Source organism: Chiroxiphia lanceolata, chromosome 18 (assembly GCF_009829145.1).
Source record: "Chiroxiphia lanceolata isolate bChiLan1 chromosome 18, bChiLan1.pri, whole genome shotgun sequence".
NCBI classification, from domain to species: Eukaryota; Metazoa; Chordata; class Aves; order Passeriformes; family Pipridae; genus Chiroxiphia; species Chiroxiphia lanceolata.
In genome coordinates, this window is record NC_045654.1 from 14,721,766 (window position 1) to 14,741,279 (window position 19,514).

Below are 19,514 nucleotides of genomic sequence, written 5' to 3' on the forward strand. Positions count from 1 at the left end.
AATGTCAAAGCTCACAGTATAACTTCCTGCTCTCTGTGTGCTCAGTGGATTTTACCACGAAGCTCAGTGAACCACAATAAAGTTTTCAAAACCAAAACATTTTTCTTTCGTTAGCAGATTAAGGCTAGAGAGCCAGCAAGTGGAATATTTCATGAGAAGTGCTGCTATTGCTGTACTACAATAGCTTTGAATAGTTTTGTTTTCCTGTAGTGTTTTTTATTTCTCCATCTGCAGTTTGCACATTTTTCATGGCATGAAGTCATTGGGAGTAATAGCTGGTTAACATTTTGCAATTTCTGAGGAAATGGTTTTGTGGCATCTTTGAGAGACAAAGGATCATCAGGAAGCTTGATATTTTATATCCTGTTTACAAACTGAAATGGATGGCTGAAATGTCAATAATATGGAATATTCCCAGAAACATGCTCCATTCTGAAAACAGACTGAGTAAATTCAGAGAAATCTGATACTATTATATTGTTATATCTGTCGTTTCTCTTTCAGAGTTTTAGACTTGGATCCATCATAATAATATCTTGAAATGATTATATTTTCACGGAACAATTGCTTGGTTCCAGAGGTCAATAAGAGCTCAGCAATTTTGTCTGCTAAGCAAGCAGAAAACTCTCAACAAGATGATACCATTTTCTAGCTTGGAGTACTGTTGGTTTCCCTAGTTCATGGTTCTGAGGCTGACTGTTGTGGATGTGATGCTATCGAGGCACCAGCCACCACAAAAGTAGATATTTTCAAATGCCCATAGCCATGGTGCACATCATACATTTTTAAGCCTTGCTGGAGTAACTTGGATAGGATGTCAGAGTTCTGCCAGCTTTCCTTTCCTCTTCCTTCTCTGTAACAATTGATCTGTAAGCCACTGTTACTGTCTCTGTGAGCTCTGTAACTGGAAGTGTCTGAGTGAGCAGTCAAAATTCATCTAATACTTTTTCAAATGTGCAATAATAGGTTGTATATGCAAGAGTATAATTCTATTAAGACTAGAATGTGTAGTTTCTCCTCTCTCTTGTCGCTAAGAAAACCTTTTGAGACCTCCAGAAGAGGGTTACAATGCATTCCCACATACAAGGACATGTGCAGTTTGCTTAAAACCACAAATAATGAACAATAACAAAATCAGACATATGTTCTTGCCTAATACAGAGATTGTTGGACTGCTCGGATGTTCAGCTTGCTTTCTTTTGATTGCTGTAGCTTGAGAGAATGCTGCTAGAGAAAAGGCATTTACCCAACATATAGGGCTTCTCTCTTAAGAATCTCGTTTCCTCTCCTTCCTTTCTTGTTTATTTGGATCAGAGAGTTCTTATAGGAATGGAATATCTGTTACTTGTTTCCCATGCATGATGAACCTTTATCTTCCATGGGCCTCAAACAGCAGTTTATAGGGCCTTAAAAGATGTGTATGGATTGCTTATCTGCTGAGAGCCCCTTTCTTCACCCTCTGGCATTAGCACGAAGATTTTGTACATCTTTTGGAGCGTTTATAATTTTCTCCCGTTGTTCATTGTGAACACTGCTCTGATTTACCCCTTCACAAAGGTTTTCATGGTGCTGATCGTGCCATGGGTGGGTGTATTGTTCCAATGCCACCTTCCTATGTGCAGTCTGCCAAGGACTGTTGGCACACAGACTCCTGCTGCCCTTCATCCCATCTCCTCACTGTCCCACTTCTTTGGTTCCATTGGGCATTGCTGTGATAATAAATCTTATGCTAAGATTTTTATTGGGCACTTTATTATTTGCTCCTTTGCATCAATGAAAGAGATTGAAAACAAAGTTGGACCTTTATTTCCTTCAGGACCCTTAATGGACTCGGTATCCTGGTGTGTTCCATGGATGGATCTGTGGCATTTCTGGACTTTTCCCAGGATGAACTTGGGGATCCACTTAGTGAGGAGGAAAAGGTACAGTAAGCACTCAGACAACCTGTGATCATATTTGAGGGATATATTGATTCAATTAAAATATTGGACTGTTTATTGAAGTATATAGTGACTGGTTTCCATATTATAGAAGATGTGTTCTTGTCTGCTTTATAAATCATTAAAGGAGAGTAGTCAAGAAATGAATGTGTCATATTAGTTTCTGTTCTGGAAAGAGCATTTGGAAAACATCCACTTGCTTACACATCATTATACATTTGAAGTAATTATTTGGCCAAGGAAACAAGGAGTGGGTGCTTCAAAACACTTTAAAATTACTCTTTGACTTGCATGTATGCAAGTCTTTTTAAACTGATTGCTGTTGGCTGTTTTTCCTCTCATTGCTATTAGCAACTAGAGCTTTGAGTTCCAATTATTTTACATATTGACTTAGTGTTAGTTGAGAACAGAAAGAAAGAAAAAAATCTAGTGTGTAAATCATACAGAGGGCAATTGCATTTGATGGATTCCATTAGATTTTGTGATTCCATTGTGTTACAATCAGTGATGCTGTGGTAGCAGTTGCAGTCACTCACATCTTTAACGCCCACAGAGCAACATTCACCAGTCCACCTATGGTAAAAGCCTGGCTATCATGACTGAAGCTCAGTTGTCTACCACCATTATTGAGAATCCAGAGATGCTCAAGTATCAGCAGAGGCAGCAGCAGCAGGTGGATCAGAAGAACGCGTCGATCCGGGAAGGATCCGGGAATGCAGCAGCTCCCAAAGTGGCAAGCATGGTTAATGGGGAGAGTTTGGAGGACATCAGGAAGGTAGGTGCTCTTGGGCAGTGCCAAGTACTAAGCTGTTAAACACCAAACTGCTTATGACAGAACCAGTCTGTGTGTCCTTCCAGCCTGGGAAGGGTCCAGGTGCCCGAGTCACTGGGTCGGTTACTGGCACTTGGTGAAAAGTTACAGTGCTTTTAAGCAGAAATAAGACTGTGGAAAAAGGCTTGTGGATGTTTCTGCAACAGATACAAAATTCTTGGTGTGCAGGAAGGAACCCAAAAGTAGCTCATAACAGGGAAGCTGTAGAACTGTACTTCAGTTTCTCAGTGATAGAGGTTGAAAGCTTTATTTAATTCTCTCCTAAACATGAAACACGACTTCTAATGAAGGACTCTATACACACACAGATGAGAATGTTTTGGACTTGACTCTCTAACTGTGGAGAGCAGATTACGTTCTCCACAAATGCCTTTTCTACAGATGGATAGATTGAAGATTGGAAAGGTGCGTGTTCAAATTAAAAATAATGTGTATTATTGTACAGGCTGAGAGCAGTAATCACAATCAGAATTCTGTTGTACTTGGTACTATATGAGCTTCTACTTAACACCTGTTAGTGGTCAAAAAAAAGTTATGGTATTGAAATACACTTGTATTAATAAAAATGTAGATTGACTATGCAATAATAGCATGGTTCAGAGATGATATGGGAAACAGTCTTTGTTAGCAGATTTTTAATTGAGGCACATCTTTCTTCTACTATACTTGTTTATTGGAAAAAAAGTAAAAAAAGCATTTCCTATTTATCAGAAATGATGATGAAATGTACTTTCCAACAGAATCTCTTAAAAAAACAAGTTGAAACCCGAACCGCAGACGGTCGGAGAAGGATCACACCTCTGTGCATTGCTCAGCTGGACACTGGGTATGTTTGGAAGTCATCTTTAAAATCCTTTGGGATCTTTTTTAATCTTTTTGTTGTCGTTGTTCCCTGGTGCAAACTCCAAATTCTGACTTACAGCACATAAAGCATGTATTGGAAATAAGTGTGTGTCCTTATGAAAGACAGCTTTGACCTGTCTTCTCTTAGCCAGGAGATCTCACTTCTAATAGCTCAGGCTAATTCTCCTTATCTACCATTATGTGTTGTAGATTCATATCTGTATTAGTACTGGCTTTAATATCCTTTGGATATGAGAAACAACTATGGAAAGTTACGTGTTGGTGGTTTATTTAGGTTGTATATGAGTATCCACATGTGGAAAAAGGAAGAATGGAATAAATAGTTTAGTTAAAATTACTATTTTTCAATTATCTTTTACGTGTTTTTGAGTAATATATTTGTTGTTTGTCTTTTTGCTAGGGATTTTTCTACAGCATTTTTCAATAGCATCCCAATCTCTGGAACTCTGTCTAGCTCAATGATGTCTTCTCAAAGTAACCAGCAGCTCATGTCACTTGATTCTAATGCAGCAAATTCCCTTAATACTTCAAAGCCTTCTGTGGAGCCAACAGCAGCCAGTATAAAACCAACAGATGATGCAGCCAATAAAGATGGGTCAGTATTTGCAGTTTTGTTTTTCACTTACGTGAGTCTGTTTAGTTTTAAATTTCTGTTTATGGTTCTGTAACCAAGAAATTATTAAAGCAGTTTCCTGACTGCAAAACTCTGAGAATCAAACCTTCCTGAAAACGTCAAGATTTTATTAGCATTGGTTACTTTAAATAGTGGTAAATCAGGAATGAGTAAATCCACGTGCACAGTTCTGGCAGTGAGCTCCAGTGCAATGAGGGGTGTAGTTGATTGCTGAGGCTCTAACAAAATGACCTGCTTATGGATTGTTGGCTTGCTATTAGTAATAAATAGAAGGCTTTCCAGTACTGGAAGTCATGAAGCCTGTTTTATATCAAATTCTGTCCTGTGTCCTCCCTTTGAACATGGTGATCCTTCTTTCCTGTCCAACAACCCCATCAGAGCAGAGTGTCGCTGACTTGTCAGTGCACATGAGCTCACTGGCCAGTGTGCCTTTCAAATGAATAATGGAACCACTCAATTTTACTTGCTGTTCTCTCAGTGGCAGCACTGACTTGGTTTCTTCTCCTCAGTGTGTTTTTACAGTCTTTGTAACAGCACAAGTGGCGTTGGAACCTCTGCTTATCCATCACATCAGTTGAAATTGGCCCCAGATTAAAAAATGAGCATGTAGACTATGAGAAATGATTGACAGATGAAACTAGTCTCCTTTTCTTTGAAAACTGTTCTTCTAGCAGCTTTTTAGTACAAACATCAGTTATTTTAGAGCCATTCTTTCTTTCAATTAATTCCCTGAATTCATTCTCTGAATGAATTGAAAAATCTCTAAAATAAACAGCTATTCAAATAACAGATCCCTGGAATGCTTTAGTGTGGGGGAAACACATTCCTTTGCTTTAGAGTTGTGCTTGGAAAGGCCTAATAATCAGTTTGGATTCTTCAATAACAAAAGTCTAAACGTGGCATGAATTGTTTCAGCCCAAATTGTTTGATTGGTAAACAGTGGAATATAATTGTAATGGAAAGGATTTTCTAACCTGAGCAAGGGGTAAAAGCAGGAACCCCAGTGATTATTTAGAATAGTGATCCTTTCCCTTTGGGTACATAAATAGCAGCTGAAAGTATTGTTCCTGAAAGTTTCATTCCCGAGTTAAAAATACAAAATGAATGAATTAGGATCTTTTAATCTAGACATGTGGCCACATGAAGCTCTGAGGTGTAGCATAGGCAGTTTTTGAGAGTAGGGAAAGCATTCAAGATACTGACACATGAAGGGGTGGCAAAAGCATATCCTAATTCCTGATGTACTTAAGTGAAAGGTTTTCAACATGGTTTCTAGCCAGTGTAATGAATGCTACCTGGTTGTTGTGAGCAGTGCAGGTTACCAATACGAAATTCATTTTAATCCTTCTTTTCCTGTCTCTTTTACTGACAGTGTAAATGCTACCTCTGCCTCAACTGCTCCTCCTGCATCCTCTGTGTTGACAACTCCATCCAAGATTGAACCCATGAAAGCATTTGATTCCAGATTCACAGAACGCTCCAAAGCCACCTCAGGGACTGCTGTGGTAACAAACACAAACCAGACTGTTGTGGACAGGTAAGACACAGCCTGGGGAGGGGGAAGGTGCTCATGCAGAGAGTTGAAATGCTGATTCTCTGGGCTGTGGATGTCGTGGTACTGGGGCTGCACAAATTGCCTTGGGTCTCTCCCACTACTGAAGGGAAGGGGACAGCTGCAAATAGGGAAATTCTCTGCTGGCATTGTCCCTTTGTACATTTGTCCCTGGCATTTTGGTATCAAGCAGATTCTTCAAAATGTTCCAAGTTCAAGCCCTCGTTGCAAGAGGCTGTGTGTGCACGTGCCTCCCTGTGTGGCTGTGTGCAGCTGTGCTCCTTGGAAGACAAAACCAGCCCAAAATAGCCAGCCTGCATCTCTGCACAGCACAGACTTCCTTCAGGATAAATTACCATCCTTGTCAGCAGACAGCCTAGCATCATAATAGCTGCAGTTGTATTTCAGTTTTGTGCCTTGAAGGCACGTGGAGAAGACTCTTTGATTTTAAGGAGTTTTGGCTCTGGATCCACATGACTTAAAAAAAAAAAGACAAGCCTTTGTTTTTGTGCCATAGTGTACTATGGCATAAGTGTTCCTGCTTCACCAAAACACGTGAGAGAAAAAATAGCAATCTGGAGAAAGAACTGTCTAGTTCCCCAACTTATTATCAATAAAACATATTTTATACATCAATATTTTTATGTCAAAGGGTTTAACCATGTGATGCAGAAGAAAGATGCATTAAATGACTCTCATAATTGCTTCTGATGTGTCAGTAAAGTATGGATAAAAGTTTATTGTTTGGCATAATTCAGAAACCAGAGGAAAAAGGTTTGGATTATGCAAAGTATTTCTGTGAAGCCAAGCAGTTAAGGAATAACTGGCAAAAGGGTGTCAGTTAATAACCAGCTACTGGAGGGAATGGGAAGAGTATGAATAAATGACCTATTTTAGGATATAATGGCTAACAAGAGAGTTCACAGGGATTTGTACTTAGTATTTAGTTATATTATATTATATTTCGTTATATAAGGACATGGGCCTGTTGGAGCAAGTCCAGAGGAGGCCACGAAAATGGTGAGAGGGCTTGAGCACCTCTGCAGTGGAGACAGGCTGAGAGAGTTGGGGCTGTAAGGCTAGAGAAGAGAAGGCTCTGAGGCAACCTTCTTGCAGCCTTCCAATGCCTAAAGGGGCTGCAAAAGAGCTGGAGAGGGACTTTTCACGGGGGCAGGTAGTGGTAGGACAAGGGAAGATGGCTTCAAACTGAAAGAGGGCAGGTTTAGATTAGATAATAGGAACAAATTCTTCCCTGTGAGGGTGCTGAGGCCCTGGCACAGGTTGCCCAGAGAAGCTGTGGCTGCCCCTGGATCCCTGGAAGTGTCCAAGGCCGGGTTGGACGGGGCTTGGAGCAACCTGGGCTGGTGGGAGTTGTCCCTGCCATGGCAGGGGGTGGAACAAGATGAGCTTTAAGGTCCCTTCCAACCCAAGCCATGCTATGATTCCATGATATTGTGTTCCTGAAATGGAAGATGGAGTAGTGGGGTCATTTTTATGGTTTACAGCAGTGAGAGCTGAATAGGACAATTTTGGGGGATAGACAACAGAATGACAAAGGAAGTTCTACATGAGTAAGTAGAAACTGTAATGTCTATTGAAGGGGAAAAGATGAACTACTCTTGCATCTTGGAGTGCTGAATTATTTGTATCGGCTCAGGGAAAGAGATCTGATTGTAATTGGAACTGAACGCTAAAATAAGGTTGCTCTTTCCAGCTTTCCCCTGTAGCTAACTGCTGGTTTGATTTTTTTTTTTTTTTTTGAAGGGGAGAATATGTCTGATCAGCTTATGTGTGAATTGCACATTGTACTCCTAGAGAGGATTTACCAAACCTCTTCAGCTTCTTCCTCTTGCCTTTGTGCATTTTGAAATACGCTCAAACAGGGCTAAGAATGTGTCTTCTTATCTACAGGAATGCTGTGCACATGATATGTGGCAGCTTTTGGAATCAGCTCTTATAAAACATGAAATTTTTCTTTTACAGACTGAAGGATCAGAATTTAATTAAAGACAATAAGCCTAAGGATATTCTGGAGAGCAGCAGTGACAGTGAAGAGAAGATTCCAGCTGTTAAACCACTCAGTGTCCCCAAACGGAAACTGGAACTTGAGGGGGAAACAGTAGAAAAGAAGAAAAAAGGAAGGCCTAGGAAAGACTCCAGACTTGTACCAGTAACTTTAACTGTTCAGGTGAAAGAAATAAGATTCACTGTGACTTTCACAAGCAGTCCCAAGTTGACTTGTTCCCTCAACGGAGGGGAAACTCAAGTATCAGTCCCTCAGAATTTTTAGCCATCCCTCTTTCATGCCTTTAAACTTACTCTTTTTGGAATTTAAGATTAGAAAAAGCAGATGCATATGGTGTGGCAAATGTGTCTATCTTTTATATCAATATACAGCTACTTACTAAACAGCACCAGCATGCCAAGCAGTGGCAGCCTGCCAAATGACTGTATAGAATGAAATTAAATGCCATCAGTTTAGGGTGGCTGTGATGGAGTGGTCCATGATGATTTAAAATATAAATAAATATATTCAACATAAAAAAATAAATAAATTTCCTCAGAACGGTGGAGTGGTTGCATTAGAGTTTCCATCATTTTAGGGCATATAGATACTCTGTTTTCAGTATTTAGAACTTATATTTTCCATATAAGGTATCAGAATTTCCATTAATTGGTTGCAGCTGAAAGTGGAGGGTGGGTTCAAAAAAAAAAAAAAAAGACCACTTCAAGTTTGTTTTGATTTTTTTTAATTCTTAGAAGCTATTTTAAAAAACTTGTATTTGTACAGCTAATTGGAAAAAGACTAGTATTTCCAGTTGGCATTATTTGGAATTTAAAAAAAATCCCTTTCAAATCAATCTATATGGTATAATAGTTTTGGTTTTAATTTTTTTTAACAGAAAAATTTAACTACTTCTGCAATTTTTTTCCAGTCCTCAGCTGCACTGGCCTCTGAGAAGGATGCTGCTTGCATCTCTGCACCAGCATTAGCACTTAAACTGCCAACCCCAATCCCACAGAAATCGTTTACTTTACAAGTAAGTGGACTGTAAGGAAAAAGGCTTAGTACCTTAAAAACAAACAAACAAACAAAAATCCTGCTTTTTTTAAATATTCTGAGATTATCCAGACCCTTTGCCAAGTTAACATCTGAATGTGTATTTGTTCAAGCAAGCAAGGTGGTGGGATACTTCAGCTTCTGAGAATATGTCTGTATGAGTGAAGTTAATAGCAAATCAGCTAAAAATAGGACACTTCTGAACTAGCTACACTTGAAAGAGGAATGAATTCCTCTGGTTCATCAGTCCTTCCTCCTGGTTGTCCCAGTGAGTGGTGAAGAGAAGGGTCTGTGGCAGGAGTAGCTGCTGCACTGTTATTGCAGCAGTGTTGATGGTGCACCACTGAAGAATAGAAGCAAGCATTTTCTCAGTGCTCTCTGGAGCTGCTCTGCATCTGAAGAGACTTGCAGATGGTATTGCTTTGGGTATTTATGAAAGAATTTTTCTGTGTGTTTAGGTTGTGGTAGTCTGGTTCCACATGGGCACATATAGACTTGATCTGGTGCCCATAATTAGGAAGCACAGACAGAACCTTTCCTAAGGCTTGTGCTTCAAATACAAAGGAATTATTTGTTTTAGCCAAGAGTGATTTTCAGATGTCTGCTTCTTTTGAGGTGCCACAGTGTATTTTGAAGTCCTGTTAAACAGAGAAAGCAATACTTGAATCTGTTCTTTAAGACTGCGCTGTCTTGGGTCTAATAGTAGTTGGTGCTTTTTTGAGTAGGGTTTTATCTCTTCCAGAAATTATTTAATTTTTTGTATTTCAGATAAGTTCAGATCCATCAATGTACCTTGAAGTGGAGAATGAAATGACCACAGTGGGAGGTTCCAAGCTGAGCAGGTTGAAGTGTAACCGAGAAGGGAAGGAGTGGGAGACCGTCCTCACCAGTCGGATCCTCGCCGCAGCCGGCAGCTGGTAAGGGAGTCTGGTTTGGAGGAAGAGGGTCCTGAAGGCCAGAAGACATTTTTAAGGGTGCAAAAATACATTTACAGAAAGTTAAGTGCACCTAAACCCACGTATTTACAAATAAGTAGAAGCTTTAAAGCCTTTATCTACTTATTTAGAAAAGTTGATGAACTGGGTCGCTTCTGCTAGGGATTTTTGTGATCCGTTGTACTTGGCTCAAGATGTCCTATTTCTCTTCCAGCTACCTTGGTTTAATTCATTCAAGCTCTTAAGCTCTTATCCTCTGGAGTTTTTTGTAGGGATTCTGACGTTTCTGTGTTGACTACTGCTATTTGCTGGTTTTATCACACATGCACACACACACACACTCTGTAATTTTCACACAGTTCTTCATAATAAATATTTGTGGATAAAAGTGTGCAGTGCTCTTAGTCTCAAGACCAGTTTTGCTTCAGGTATTAGCTCTATGCAGTCTTAAAACATCACAAATTCTCATTAGCCACTTAAAACAATTTGCCTGTATACTTACATTTCTTCTTTAAATTTCTTCATTAAATTTGACTAAATCATGTTAAGTGACAGTTTTTCAAGTGCTAAGGGATATTTTGTGATGTGGAAGTATTTTTCTGAATTTCTTTGCTATTTTTTCTCTGTATTTTCCTCGATTTTGCTTAGTTATAACCTCAGAGTTTAAATTGAAAGTATATTTCTAAAGCCTGAGCCATGTCCAGGTCTGAAAAAGAAGCAGCAGATTTTAAAGCTAAATACAAGTACAGGCCTGAAGACCGTGTGTATACCCAAAAGCTTTACTGCTATTTCCAGCTATGCCCCTTGGTCTAATAAAAGATGTTATCTTTGCCTGCAAACTTTCTCTTGCCCATCTCCTCATAGTTATAATCAAATGAAGGAGGCAGGGCATGCACAGATATAGATAATCTGGCTAGTTCATGATCTTACCTTTTGGTAGCCAGGATTTTCTTCAAAGCTGTAATAGTTACTTTTTGGGGAATTAACCCAAGTTGTATGATAGCTTAAGAATTCACTCTGGTTTTATCCTACTTGCATTTGACAATAAGTAAACATTTCTTTTTGATATTTCTTTGATTTTTTTCCAGTGAGATCGTAACTGTGGCCTGTGAGAAACGAACGCTGTCGGTGTTTTCAGCTTGTGGTCGTCGCCTTCTCCCTCCCATCATCCTGAACACCCCCATCTCCACCCTGCACTGCACAGGCTCCTGCATCATGGCCCTCACCACTGCTGCTACACTCTCTGTGTGGTGAGTGCATGGCCCAGCTCCTTTCAGAGCTGGGGGTGTGGATGTGTATTTTATAGGCTTAGGTTCAGTTGTGTCAGTGCATCGCTGCTGAAAATGAGGCTGAAGCTACAGCAGGTCTGACCACAAGTCCACTTTTGGGTAGAATATGAAGAGTTGATGGGGCCGGACTTGAATCCTGTTTCTTCTCTGTTCTGGGTCCATAATATTGAGTGTGATTCTAGAAGTAAAATCAGGGGCATTTAGATCAGCTTGAAGTTACTGGTTTAAACAACCTCCTTAGGGCAACTTGTCATGCATATGGAATGGACTGGGGAGAAAAGGAGAAATGTGGATATTTGCATTTTCCATCACACTTAACCAATAATGTGCATGAGTTTCAGAGTTAGAAGTACTCCAGCCATCTTCAAGAGGCCAGGATAAAACCAGCAGGAACTCATTTCCAGTTGTTGAATTCCATCTAATGTCTCATGGCAGTCAGAGCTCCTAAAGGAATTATTTGGATGCTCAGTGTTTGCTTAGCTCTAATGAGGTTTCCTGGTAAAGAGCCATAGAAGTTGTTCTCTGCTATTGAATTCTGTCTTTCTGTAAGGGTCTGGGTTTGCCAAAATAATTTTGTTGAAGCAATGAGGAAAACATCAAAACAAAAAAAAACCCAAACAAAGTCCCAAACCCCTCCACTTTGTCATCAATAGTGAAGAATTGCATTCGTTAAATGATTTTGGAGTTTTCAGTTGTTTGTAAACTGCAGACTTGTCCTTTTGTGTCTTTCAGGGATGTCCACAAGCAGACAGCCATTGTTAGAGATGAGTCTTTGCAAACAATATTTTCAGGTAATAAAAGGGGTCACTTAATTACTGACCTTTGAGCCCACCTGTCCTATGTAGTGCCATTTATGAATATGCTGAAATTTTATGAAACCTGAAAAGCCTAAATAAATAATTTCCCTTGGTTACTGTGTAATAAAGGGAAGTTATTGGCAGTGTTGATATCCTGTAGAAATATCACCAAATAGCAAACTCGTATGTGATTCTGAAGCTTATATTCTGGCTTACTTCTGAATGTAGAAATTGAGTGTTGTGATGATCACAAAATAAATATTTAATGTAAATCTGCTATTATAGCAATTTCTCTGTGTAAGTTGCATGTTTATGTGTTAATGATGAACAGCAACTGATTATCTTCTGATTTGTTACTTAAAAACCTTCAGTTTCTATCACTGCCAACATAAGTTATCAAAAAAGCAGTGTCTCAGAGCATATTGGCTCCTGTTTTAGCTTTAATCCACACAGTACTGATCAAACTACCTAAAGAAGCAGCTGTATTAGCCCTTTGCAAATGTCTCCATGAGAGGTTACACACACAAGCCCTGGGATGTGCTGGGAACAGAGACTCCAGCAATCCCACTTACACTGTGCTCTTAGAGAGCACGCTCTGCTGAGTGTGCTGGGGTTTAGAGTTTTAACTTAATGGCAAAAAGAAAGCTAAAGGCTTCTTGGGTGACTGAAGACTTGGCAGAATTGCTGAAGATTTTCCCTGGCTAAGGAGAATGTTTCTGTTCTGTGTAAATTGCAGCACCAAGACCAATAGTGTATTTTGCAAAATTGATGTTAATGCTCCTGCACTGAGACTGGTGTTTATCATCAGCAGCTTGTCTTGACCTTCCTGTCAGTGTTGGGAAGGACACTGAACCTTTTTCTGTTGGTTGCTATGGCTGATACTTAACAGTGGATGCTGGGTTTTGCCGTTGTGAGTGTTAGGCAAGACTCCAAAAGAAACACTTTGCTCTGATTTGACTTGTAGGAAGTGATGCAACTGTCTCTCAGATCTTGCTGACTCAGCATGGAATACCTGTAATGAGCATGTCTGATGGAAAGGCATATTGTTTCAATCCTTCTCTTTCTACATGGTAAGTCATATATTATTTCCTGCTTTTGCAGCTTAGAGGAACTGATGTGTATTCTGACTTGCTGTTTCACTTCAGATTTTGAAGGTTAGTCTGAGCAGGATCACATACCAGGCTTTGTTTGGCTTTGGTTCACTGTTGTCTGTCTAGGCATTGCTCTATTATATCCTTATGCTTTTCTGTGTTTAAAATAAATTTTTAAAATGAAGAAGTTAAATGCAGCTTACTGTATCACTGTCCTACATGGTGCATCTCCTTTTATTTATGAGCATACACCTATATATACTTTTGCTGACGTACATCAGTTAAATCTGTCAAGAACTTGGCAATGATTAGAGATAATCTAGCCTTAGAATACCCTTCCTTTAGGTAGAAGACTGCAGTTCTGGAAAAATTATCAAAACAATTTTCAGAGCTTTGTTTTGGCATATTAAAATAATTTTGCTCAGTTTCCAGGGAAAGTAACACCCCTGCTCTCCAGTTCTGACTGTGTGTGTACCTGACTTGGTCACTCCCCATCACTCCTTAATACGTTTGTGTGTCTGATGACCAGTCAAGTTCTGAAGAGAGCTCTTTGTCTCTGAGATGTAAAGGTTTAATGAAGATACTAAGTCAGGTAGGGGGGTAGGGAAGAAATTGTTATACCTTAGGGAATTCCCACGAAGTGTCATTACATTAAACACAAGCAAAGGCTACACCAGAGCCTGTGTCTTGCTGGGGGTCGGACAGGCCTTCCCCATGGAAAGCCATAAATTCCTATGAAAAATTTCCATGGTTAAATTATTTGCAGTGTCTTTCCAAAACAGGTTCTTTGTTGTTTTTCTGAGAGGAAAAAAACATGTTGCAGTCTTAATATAATTGTTGTAATTAGTGTAATGAGCATGCTTATTAGAGGGCTTATTGTTTTAACTCCTCCTTAGAATAATTGTTTTTATTCAACTACTTGATGTGAATCCTCTGGAAAAGAAAAGCACCTTTTTTGTTCTTTACATTAACTGAGTAAGGAGCAGGAGACAGGCTCTCAGACATAATTCTGTTATTTCTTAGATTATACCACAGCTTGGGAAATATATGAAAGAGCAATCCTTTTAGTCATTATACAAATTTAAACATGATAAAGCAACAAAGGGTATTTTAAATGTTTGTGCCATTTTCCCTCTGTGCTGTCTGAAGGTCTAAACTTAGCATTGGTGTGAGCCACTCTTTCCCCTGGCATCTCAAGCCAGGGAAGATGATATCCTTGGTTAGGTGTGGGAATGGCAGCTGCAGTGTCAGGGGAGGAGTAGCTGTAATGTGTAGGAAAGATTGTCAACACCTGTCTGGTGGGTTGGGGAGACCTGACATGGGGTAAAAACAAGTTCTTCAGGAGAAAGTCATTACCTGTATTCACTCCAGGCTTCGTTCTGGGACCTGGCTTTTTATTAGATTGTACAACAACAAGTAGAAAGTTCATTTCCTTCAAAAATAATGCTAAATTGCATTATACATGTAATGGATTAAATTTTAGGGGTGGGAGGGACACGGCAGGAGCAAACTTTGGACATGGAGTGGGAATAGTCAGGATCTGTGGAATTCCTGAGCACTGCAGTGATATTTTTTTGCTTATCTATGAAAGTCCAAGTCAGGCTGTGGGGCAGAACAGAGCTGGCTCCTCTGGCATCACTGCCTGCTCTCCTCAGACTCGTTCTGTGTTTGTTTGCTGTTTTGCAGGAACCTGGTTTCTGACAAGCAGGACTCCCTAGCACAGTGTGCAGACTTCAGGACCAGCGTACCCTCCCAGGAAGCCCTGCTGTGCTCTGGGCCCCTGGCTGTGATCCAGGGACGCACATCCAAGTACGCGGCCGCTGCTCCACCGCTGCTCCACCGGCACCTCTGCTGGGCCTGGGGGGTTGTGTGTTCTCTGCTCGTCAGGGATTCATTCTGCACCCCTTGGGGGGGTGTGTTCCCTGCTCAGTCAGGGATTCATTCTGCACCCCTTGGGGGGGTGTGTTCCCTGCTCAGTCAGGGATTCATTCTGCACCCCTTGGGGGGGTGTGTTCCCTGCTCAGTCAGGGATTCATTCTGCACATGCCAGTGGCTCTGAAAGGATCAGTTGCTCATACAGGGCTTTTTCAAACCTTTGCACATTTATAGTCTGTATCTTAATGTACTTTTGAGATTTGGAGGGGCAGGAAAGCATGCTCTAAACTTGATTATTTTATGACTCCTCTTTATTGGATGGGTTAAGTATTGGAAGATTCTGTAATTTTCCAATTCAAATTCATGTAATATTTTTATTAGCCAAACTGGGGTTTTTTACATTTTGCATTTAGTTTTTAGTTTACCACCTTTCTGGAGTAGGCCTACAAATTTTGAGTAGTTCAGTTGTTCTCAAAGGACCTATTTATTGAAGTCTTTGAGGGATTAGTCATCTAATGCATATTTTTAACATGTGAAAACATCAGCAGGGAATTGTGTGAGCCAGAGCAGACTCCTGTAGGTGGTTTAATAGCCCATCCTCATCCAGATTTGAATTAGATTTCCCAGGCAGATTTCTTTGCTACTTCTGTTCTCCACATCTAAGTTTAATTTTTTTTCTGAGATAAACCATATAGAGTTGTATGATTTTATTGCTGTTCTCTAGAGGGAAGGGGAATTAATTGTGAAAAACATTTGAAACCCAAACAAACGAGAGAACAAAGATAACAGACTGAAAAATGTCCTTTTTGAAAAAAATTCTAATAACTGCTTATTTTTTCAAATTAGCCGTCATATGACAATACATTTATATGCAAGAAATCCTTTAAATGCTTTAATCTAACTTTGTATCTTGTGTTTGTTTTGTGACTTTTACCTGTGAGGGGCAAAGAAAGACAAAGGCAGTCGGTCATCTTAATTTCCTATAAACATTTAGGAGCCCCTGGTCACTGATAAGCATGTGTTTTTAAAGAGAAGATAGAGGAAAGGAAGAGAAAAAGAACAGGAGGCAGAAAACCCTCTGTGGACCTTGATTCTTGTAAGTGGTCCAGTGGGGTGAAGGCAGTTTGCTCTGAAGTGCTGCCTTTGTCATTAAAAGCTCAAGCTCTGGAAGCATTAGGTGCCTGTGAAAGAGAAGTGTAGTGTAGCAAGTACTACAGAAATATAGATTCCTTGAGCTTATATCTGTTTCTCTGGCTGGTTAATCCGTTTTGGTTTTGCAGTTCAGGAAGGCAAGCTGCAAGATTGTTCTCCATGCCTCATTTAGTGCAACAAGAGACAACCCTGGCCTACCTGGAGAACCAGATTGCAGCAGCACTTATGTTACAGTCCAGTCACGAGTATCGCCACTGGCTCCTCATCTATGCACGGTACCTGGTCAATGAAGGTGAGACCCGGGGCTGTGCTGCCTCTGCAGCTTCTGAGGAACACTCTGTCCTGTCCTGGGGCTGTGGTGGCACCTCATGTTCTCCTGTTGGCACTTGGCTTCAGCACTCAGGCTTTGCTGCACACCAGAACAGATTGTGCAGTGCATCTGCTTCTCCAGTGCCCAGGCCTCAGGAGTCCTCTTTGGACACGCTGGTTGGGAACAGACCGTGGTCTGGGGAAGCAGTGCCATCTGCAGACTTAAATAATGGGAATTGCATTGTGAAAATGCCCTGGTCTGTCAGGCATATCATATGTATTGTCTGGGAGCAGCTACAGATGTTCCAAGGACACCAGCAGCACTTGGTAGAGTGTGTCCTGTTCCTCAGGCAGCTGACAGTTGCTGCCTGGTGTGAAATGCAGGAGTTGCTCAGTCCCTGATGATTGTACCAGAGCACAGCAAACTGCAGGGAATTTGCTCATATTCCTGGCACTTCATTCTTTTTTTACATTCTAAAAATTCAGCCACCTGTACTGGTGAGCTCAGGGGTTGAATTCTGTGAGGAAGGAAACCCACAAGAAAGGTTGCTGGTGTCTATTTTATATTTGAATACACTCGCTCTGTGCTGTTAAATAAGCTAATGTTAAATAAGGTTAACCAACTGACTTTATGCTTTTTGGATTCTAAAGATCTCTGTTGTATCTCTGCCTGTCTGCATTCCTAGTTTAGTAGTTCCTGTTGCATTAATTCAGCCTTACTCCTCCCCATTGTTATCACTCTGCACAGAGGGAGGTGAAATGGTTCGTGTTAGGCCACCTCACAGGTGTTGGCAGAATTAAAATCGGGCTCATTAATTCTTGCCTTTTGACCCCTATCTTATTTAACAAGAGAGCTTGTTGAACTTCATATGGTTCTCTCTGTCCTTCCCCAGTTGAAATTAAAATATTCTTCTTGGGTCATATGTTAAGGAGATGGTTGTACTTTTAAAAGCCTTCACTAATTGAGAACCTCTGCTGTGTGCACAGGGTTCATCTGGCACCACCCGGGTGTCACTGCCCTGTGTGTGTGGGTGGATGGCACAGCCAGCTCTGCTTGGCCACCTGTGTGTTGCTGTTTCACTGGTTTTCTAGAGCTGCTAAACTTTGAAAATTGCACATCCTATTATTGACCCATTATTCTTAGGATTGTCTCAACATCGACTGAATCCCAATCCATTGAAATACTCAGTCTGTTATACCTTGATTGGCAAGTTACTTGCAAGGGAATTCCCCCCTCTAATTTTTGGGTGAATAAAGCTGGCCTGGAAACTGTGTGTGGTTTTATTAAAGGTGTTCTTTTTTAAAATAACTCATGCGTATGGATCCATTTTAGTTCTGTTATAATGCAACCTGACAACGTTTCCTCTTCAATGATGTTCATCTTGTGGCTTTCTAACTCTTGTGATATGTTTTTTGGATTCTTCTCTGGCTGTTGAAGTCTGTCAGTTTTCCAGTGTTTGGGGTTTTAAAAGCTGGTATCATTATGTGGGAGCAGGGAGTGAGATTGGGTTCAGGGCAGCTCTTAAAACAAACTAGAGTAATTACTGCAGTTTTTCTCCCAATTTTAGATCATCTTTAGTAGTGTTTCTGGGGTTGAGAACTTTAAGTAAAACCTTTCAGAACTCTAAAAATCATCTTATATTACCAAAATATGCTGTAAGAATAGTAATATGCCTTTTCAGAAATCAATGCTTTAGGCTTTATTTTACTCTAGATACTTGTAATTCTCTCCTGAATGTTGTCTGTGAAATGCTTGTGACTGTGATTTTATTTCTGATAATGTCCAGGGTTTGAATATCGTTTGCGAGAATTATGCAAGGATTTACTGGGTCCAGTCCATTACTCAGCTGGAAGTCAGTGGGAATCAACAGTTATGGTAAGTCCTGATAATAGTTTAATAAAAAACCAGGAAGAGCTTCCCATGAAAATTACAGAACATGACCCCTTCCATGCTCTGCTCTGATCTCATAAAAGTCTCCCTACCGTGGAGTTCAGATTTATTTCATGTGAGACAGAGCCCAGTGCTCGCTGCCCCAGTGCCAGCTCTGCTGCTGGCTGCAGTCTGACATGGGGGGAGCAGAGTTGCATGTTCAGGTCCCCACGTTCTTCAGGCAGCAGCCTTGAGACAGGGCCATGGCAGTGCTGTGTCCCCTCCCCGAGCACGGCCTGGATCGGGACCTGCAGAGGCTGCACCGGCCTCAGGAGTGGGGGAATGTAACACAGCTTTTACTCCAGGAGTCATGTAAGCAGAGTAAGAACATAAAATATGCAGCTCTCTCCAGGCAGGAAAAAGGGCACGAATCTTAAACAGCTCCATGGAATATATTAATGATACTAAATAATAGATTCTGAGGATGCTTTTGTGGTTTTTTCGTGCAGGGTTTACGAAAGAGAGAACTGTTGAAAGAGCTTCTTCCTGTTATTGGACAGAACCTCCGCTTCCAGAGGCTTTTCACAGAGTATCAAGAGCAGCTGGACATCTTGAGAGACAAGTAGCATGTTCCCAGATTTTCCCTGTGGGGCCTGGTCCGAGAGAAACTGCTGACCAGCATTAGCCAGAGCCAGGAGAGGAGCGAGAGCCCCGGCAGCGGGACACTCCTGAGGGAGGGGCTGTGCCCAAAGGTCCCCGAGGATTCCGGGAAAGGAGGAGTGGAGGAGCTGGACGGTTCCCCAAGTGAAACTTCACCATCGAAGCTGTGGCCTCTGTTTCTGTGGGAAGTCATGGATATGTACTTCAGGGGGATCCTTTTGGATCTGGATCTCATATTAAAGCTAGCTGAGAACTGTTTGTGCGGTTTCTTGGATGTCCTGTGAAAAGCACAGTACTTCAGCATATTTAACCCTGTTTAGGGTTTTTTGCCTGAGGATTTATTGAGGCTCAACACTATATTAAATTAGATGAATGAGCCACGTAAAAAGAAATTTCATAAAGATTAAGGTATTATGCAGCCAATAGACTCTTTCCTGTGAATATAATAATAATAATAAGAGGCTGTTCTAACACATGGACTATTTTTGTACTAGAATTTGCTAACTTGTAATATGGAATTTTATTTGGCCAATAATCAGGCTATCTCTACCAAGTCATCTTGTAGGAAATTTAACTCTAATTACAAAAGCTATGTTTCAAAGTAATTCTACCAAATTAACATGTCATCATCAGGTTTTTAATTTTTAAATGTT

At 40.6% G+C, this 19,514-nt stretch overlaps 1 protein-coding gene across 1 annotated transcript in view; it reads left to right on the plus strand.

The window, feature by feature from the left end:
- LOC116795628 (protein HIRA) overlaps nucleotides 1-19,119 on the plus strand; it is a 34,953-nt gene extending 15,834 nt beyond the window's left edge. The window contains exons 11-25 of the mRNA XM_032705442.1: nucleotides 1,817-1,922; nucleotides 2,494-2,715; nucleotides 3,513-3,598; nucleotides 4,037-4,231; nucleotides 5,643-5,807; nucleotides 7,806-8,010; nucleotides 8,759-8,863; nucleotides 9,652-9,800; nucleotides 10,907-11,068; nucleotides 11,840-11,898; nucleotides 12,869-12,974; nucleotides 14,682-14,804; nucleotides 16,151-16,314; nucleotides 18,119-18,207; nucleotides 18,711-19,119. Coding sequence (XP_032561333.1) covers nucleotides 1,817-1,922; nucleotides 2,494-2,715; nucleotides 3,513-3,598; nucleotides 4,037-4,231; nucleotides 5,643-5,807; nucleotides 7,806-8,010; nucleotides 8,759-8,863; nucleotides 9,652-9,800; nucleotides 10,907-11,068; nucleotides 11,840-11,898; nucleotides 12,869-12,974; nucleotides 14,682-14,804; nucleotides 16,151-16,314; nucleotides 18,119-18,207; nucleotides 18,711-18,827 — 2,053 coding nt within the window. The 3' untranslated portion in view covers nucleotides 18,828-19,119. The remainder of the gene's footprint in view (nucleotides 1-1,816; nucleotides 1,923-2,493; nucleotides 2,716-3,512; nucleotides 3,599-4,036; nucleotides 4,232-5,642; nucleotides 5,808-7,805; nucleotides 8,011-8,758; nucleotides 8,864-9,651; nucleotides 9,801-10,906; nucleotides 11,069-11,839; nucleotides 11,899-12,868; nucleotides 12,975-14,681; nucleotides 14,805-16,150; nucleotides 16,315-18,118; nucleotides 18,208-18,710) is intronic.
- The last annotated feature ends 395 nt before the right edge of the window (nucleotides 19,120-19,514 follow it).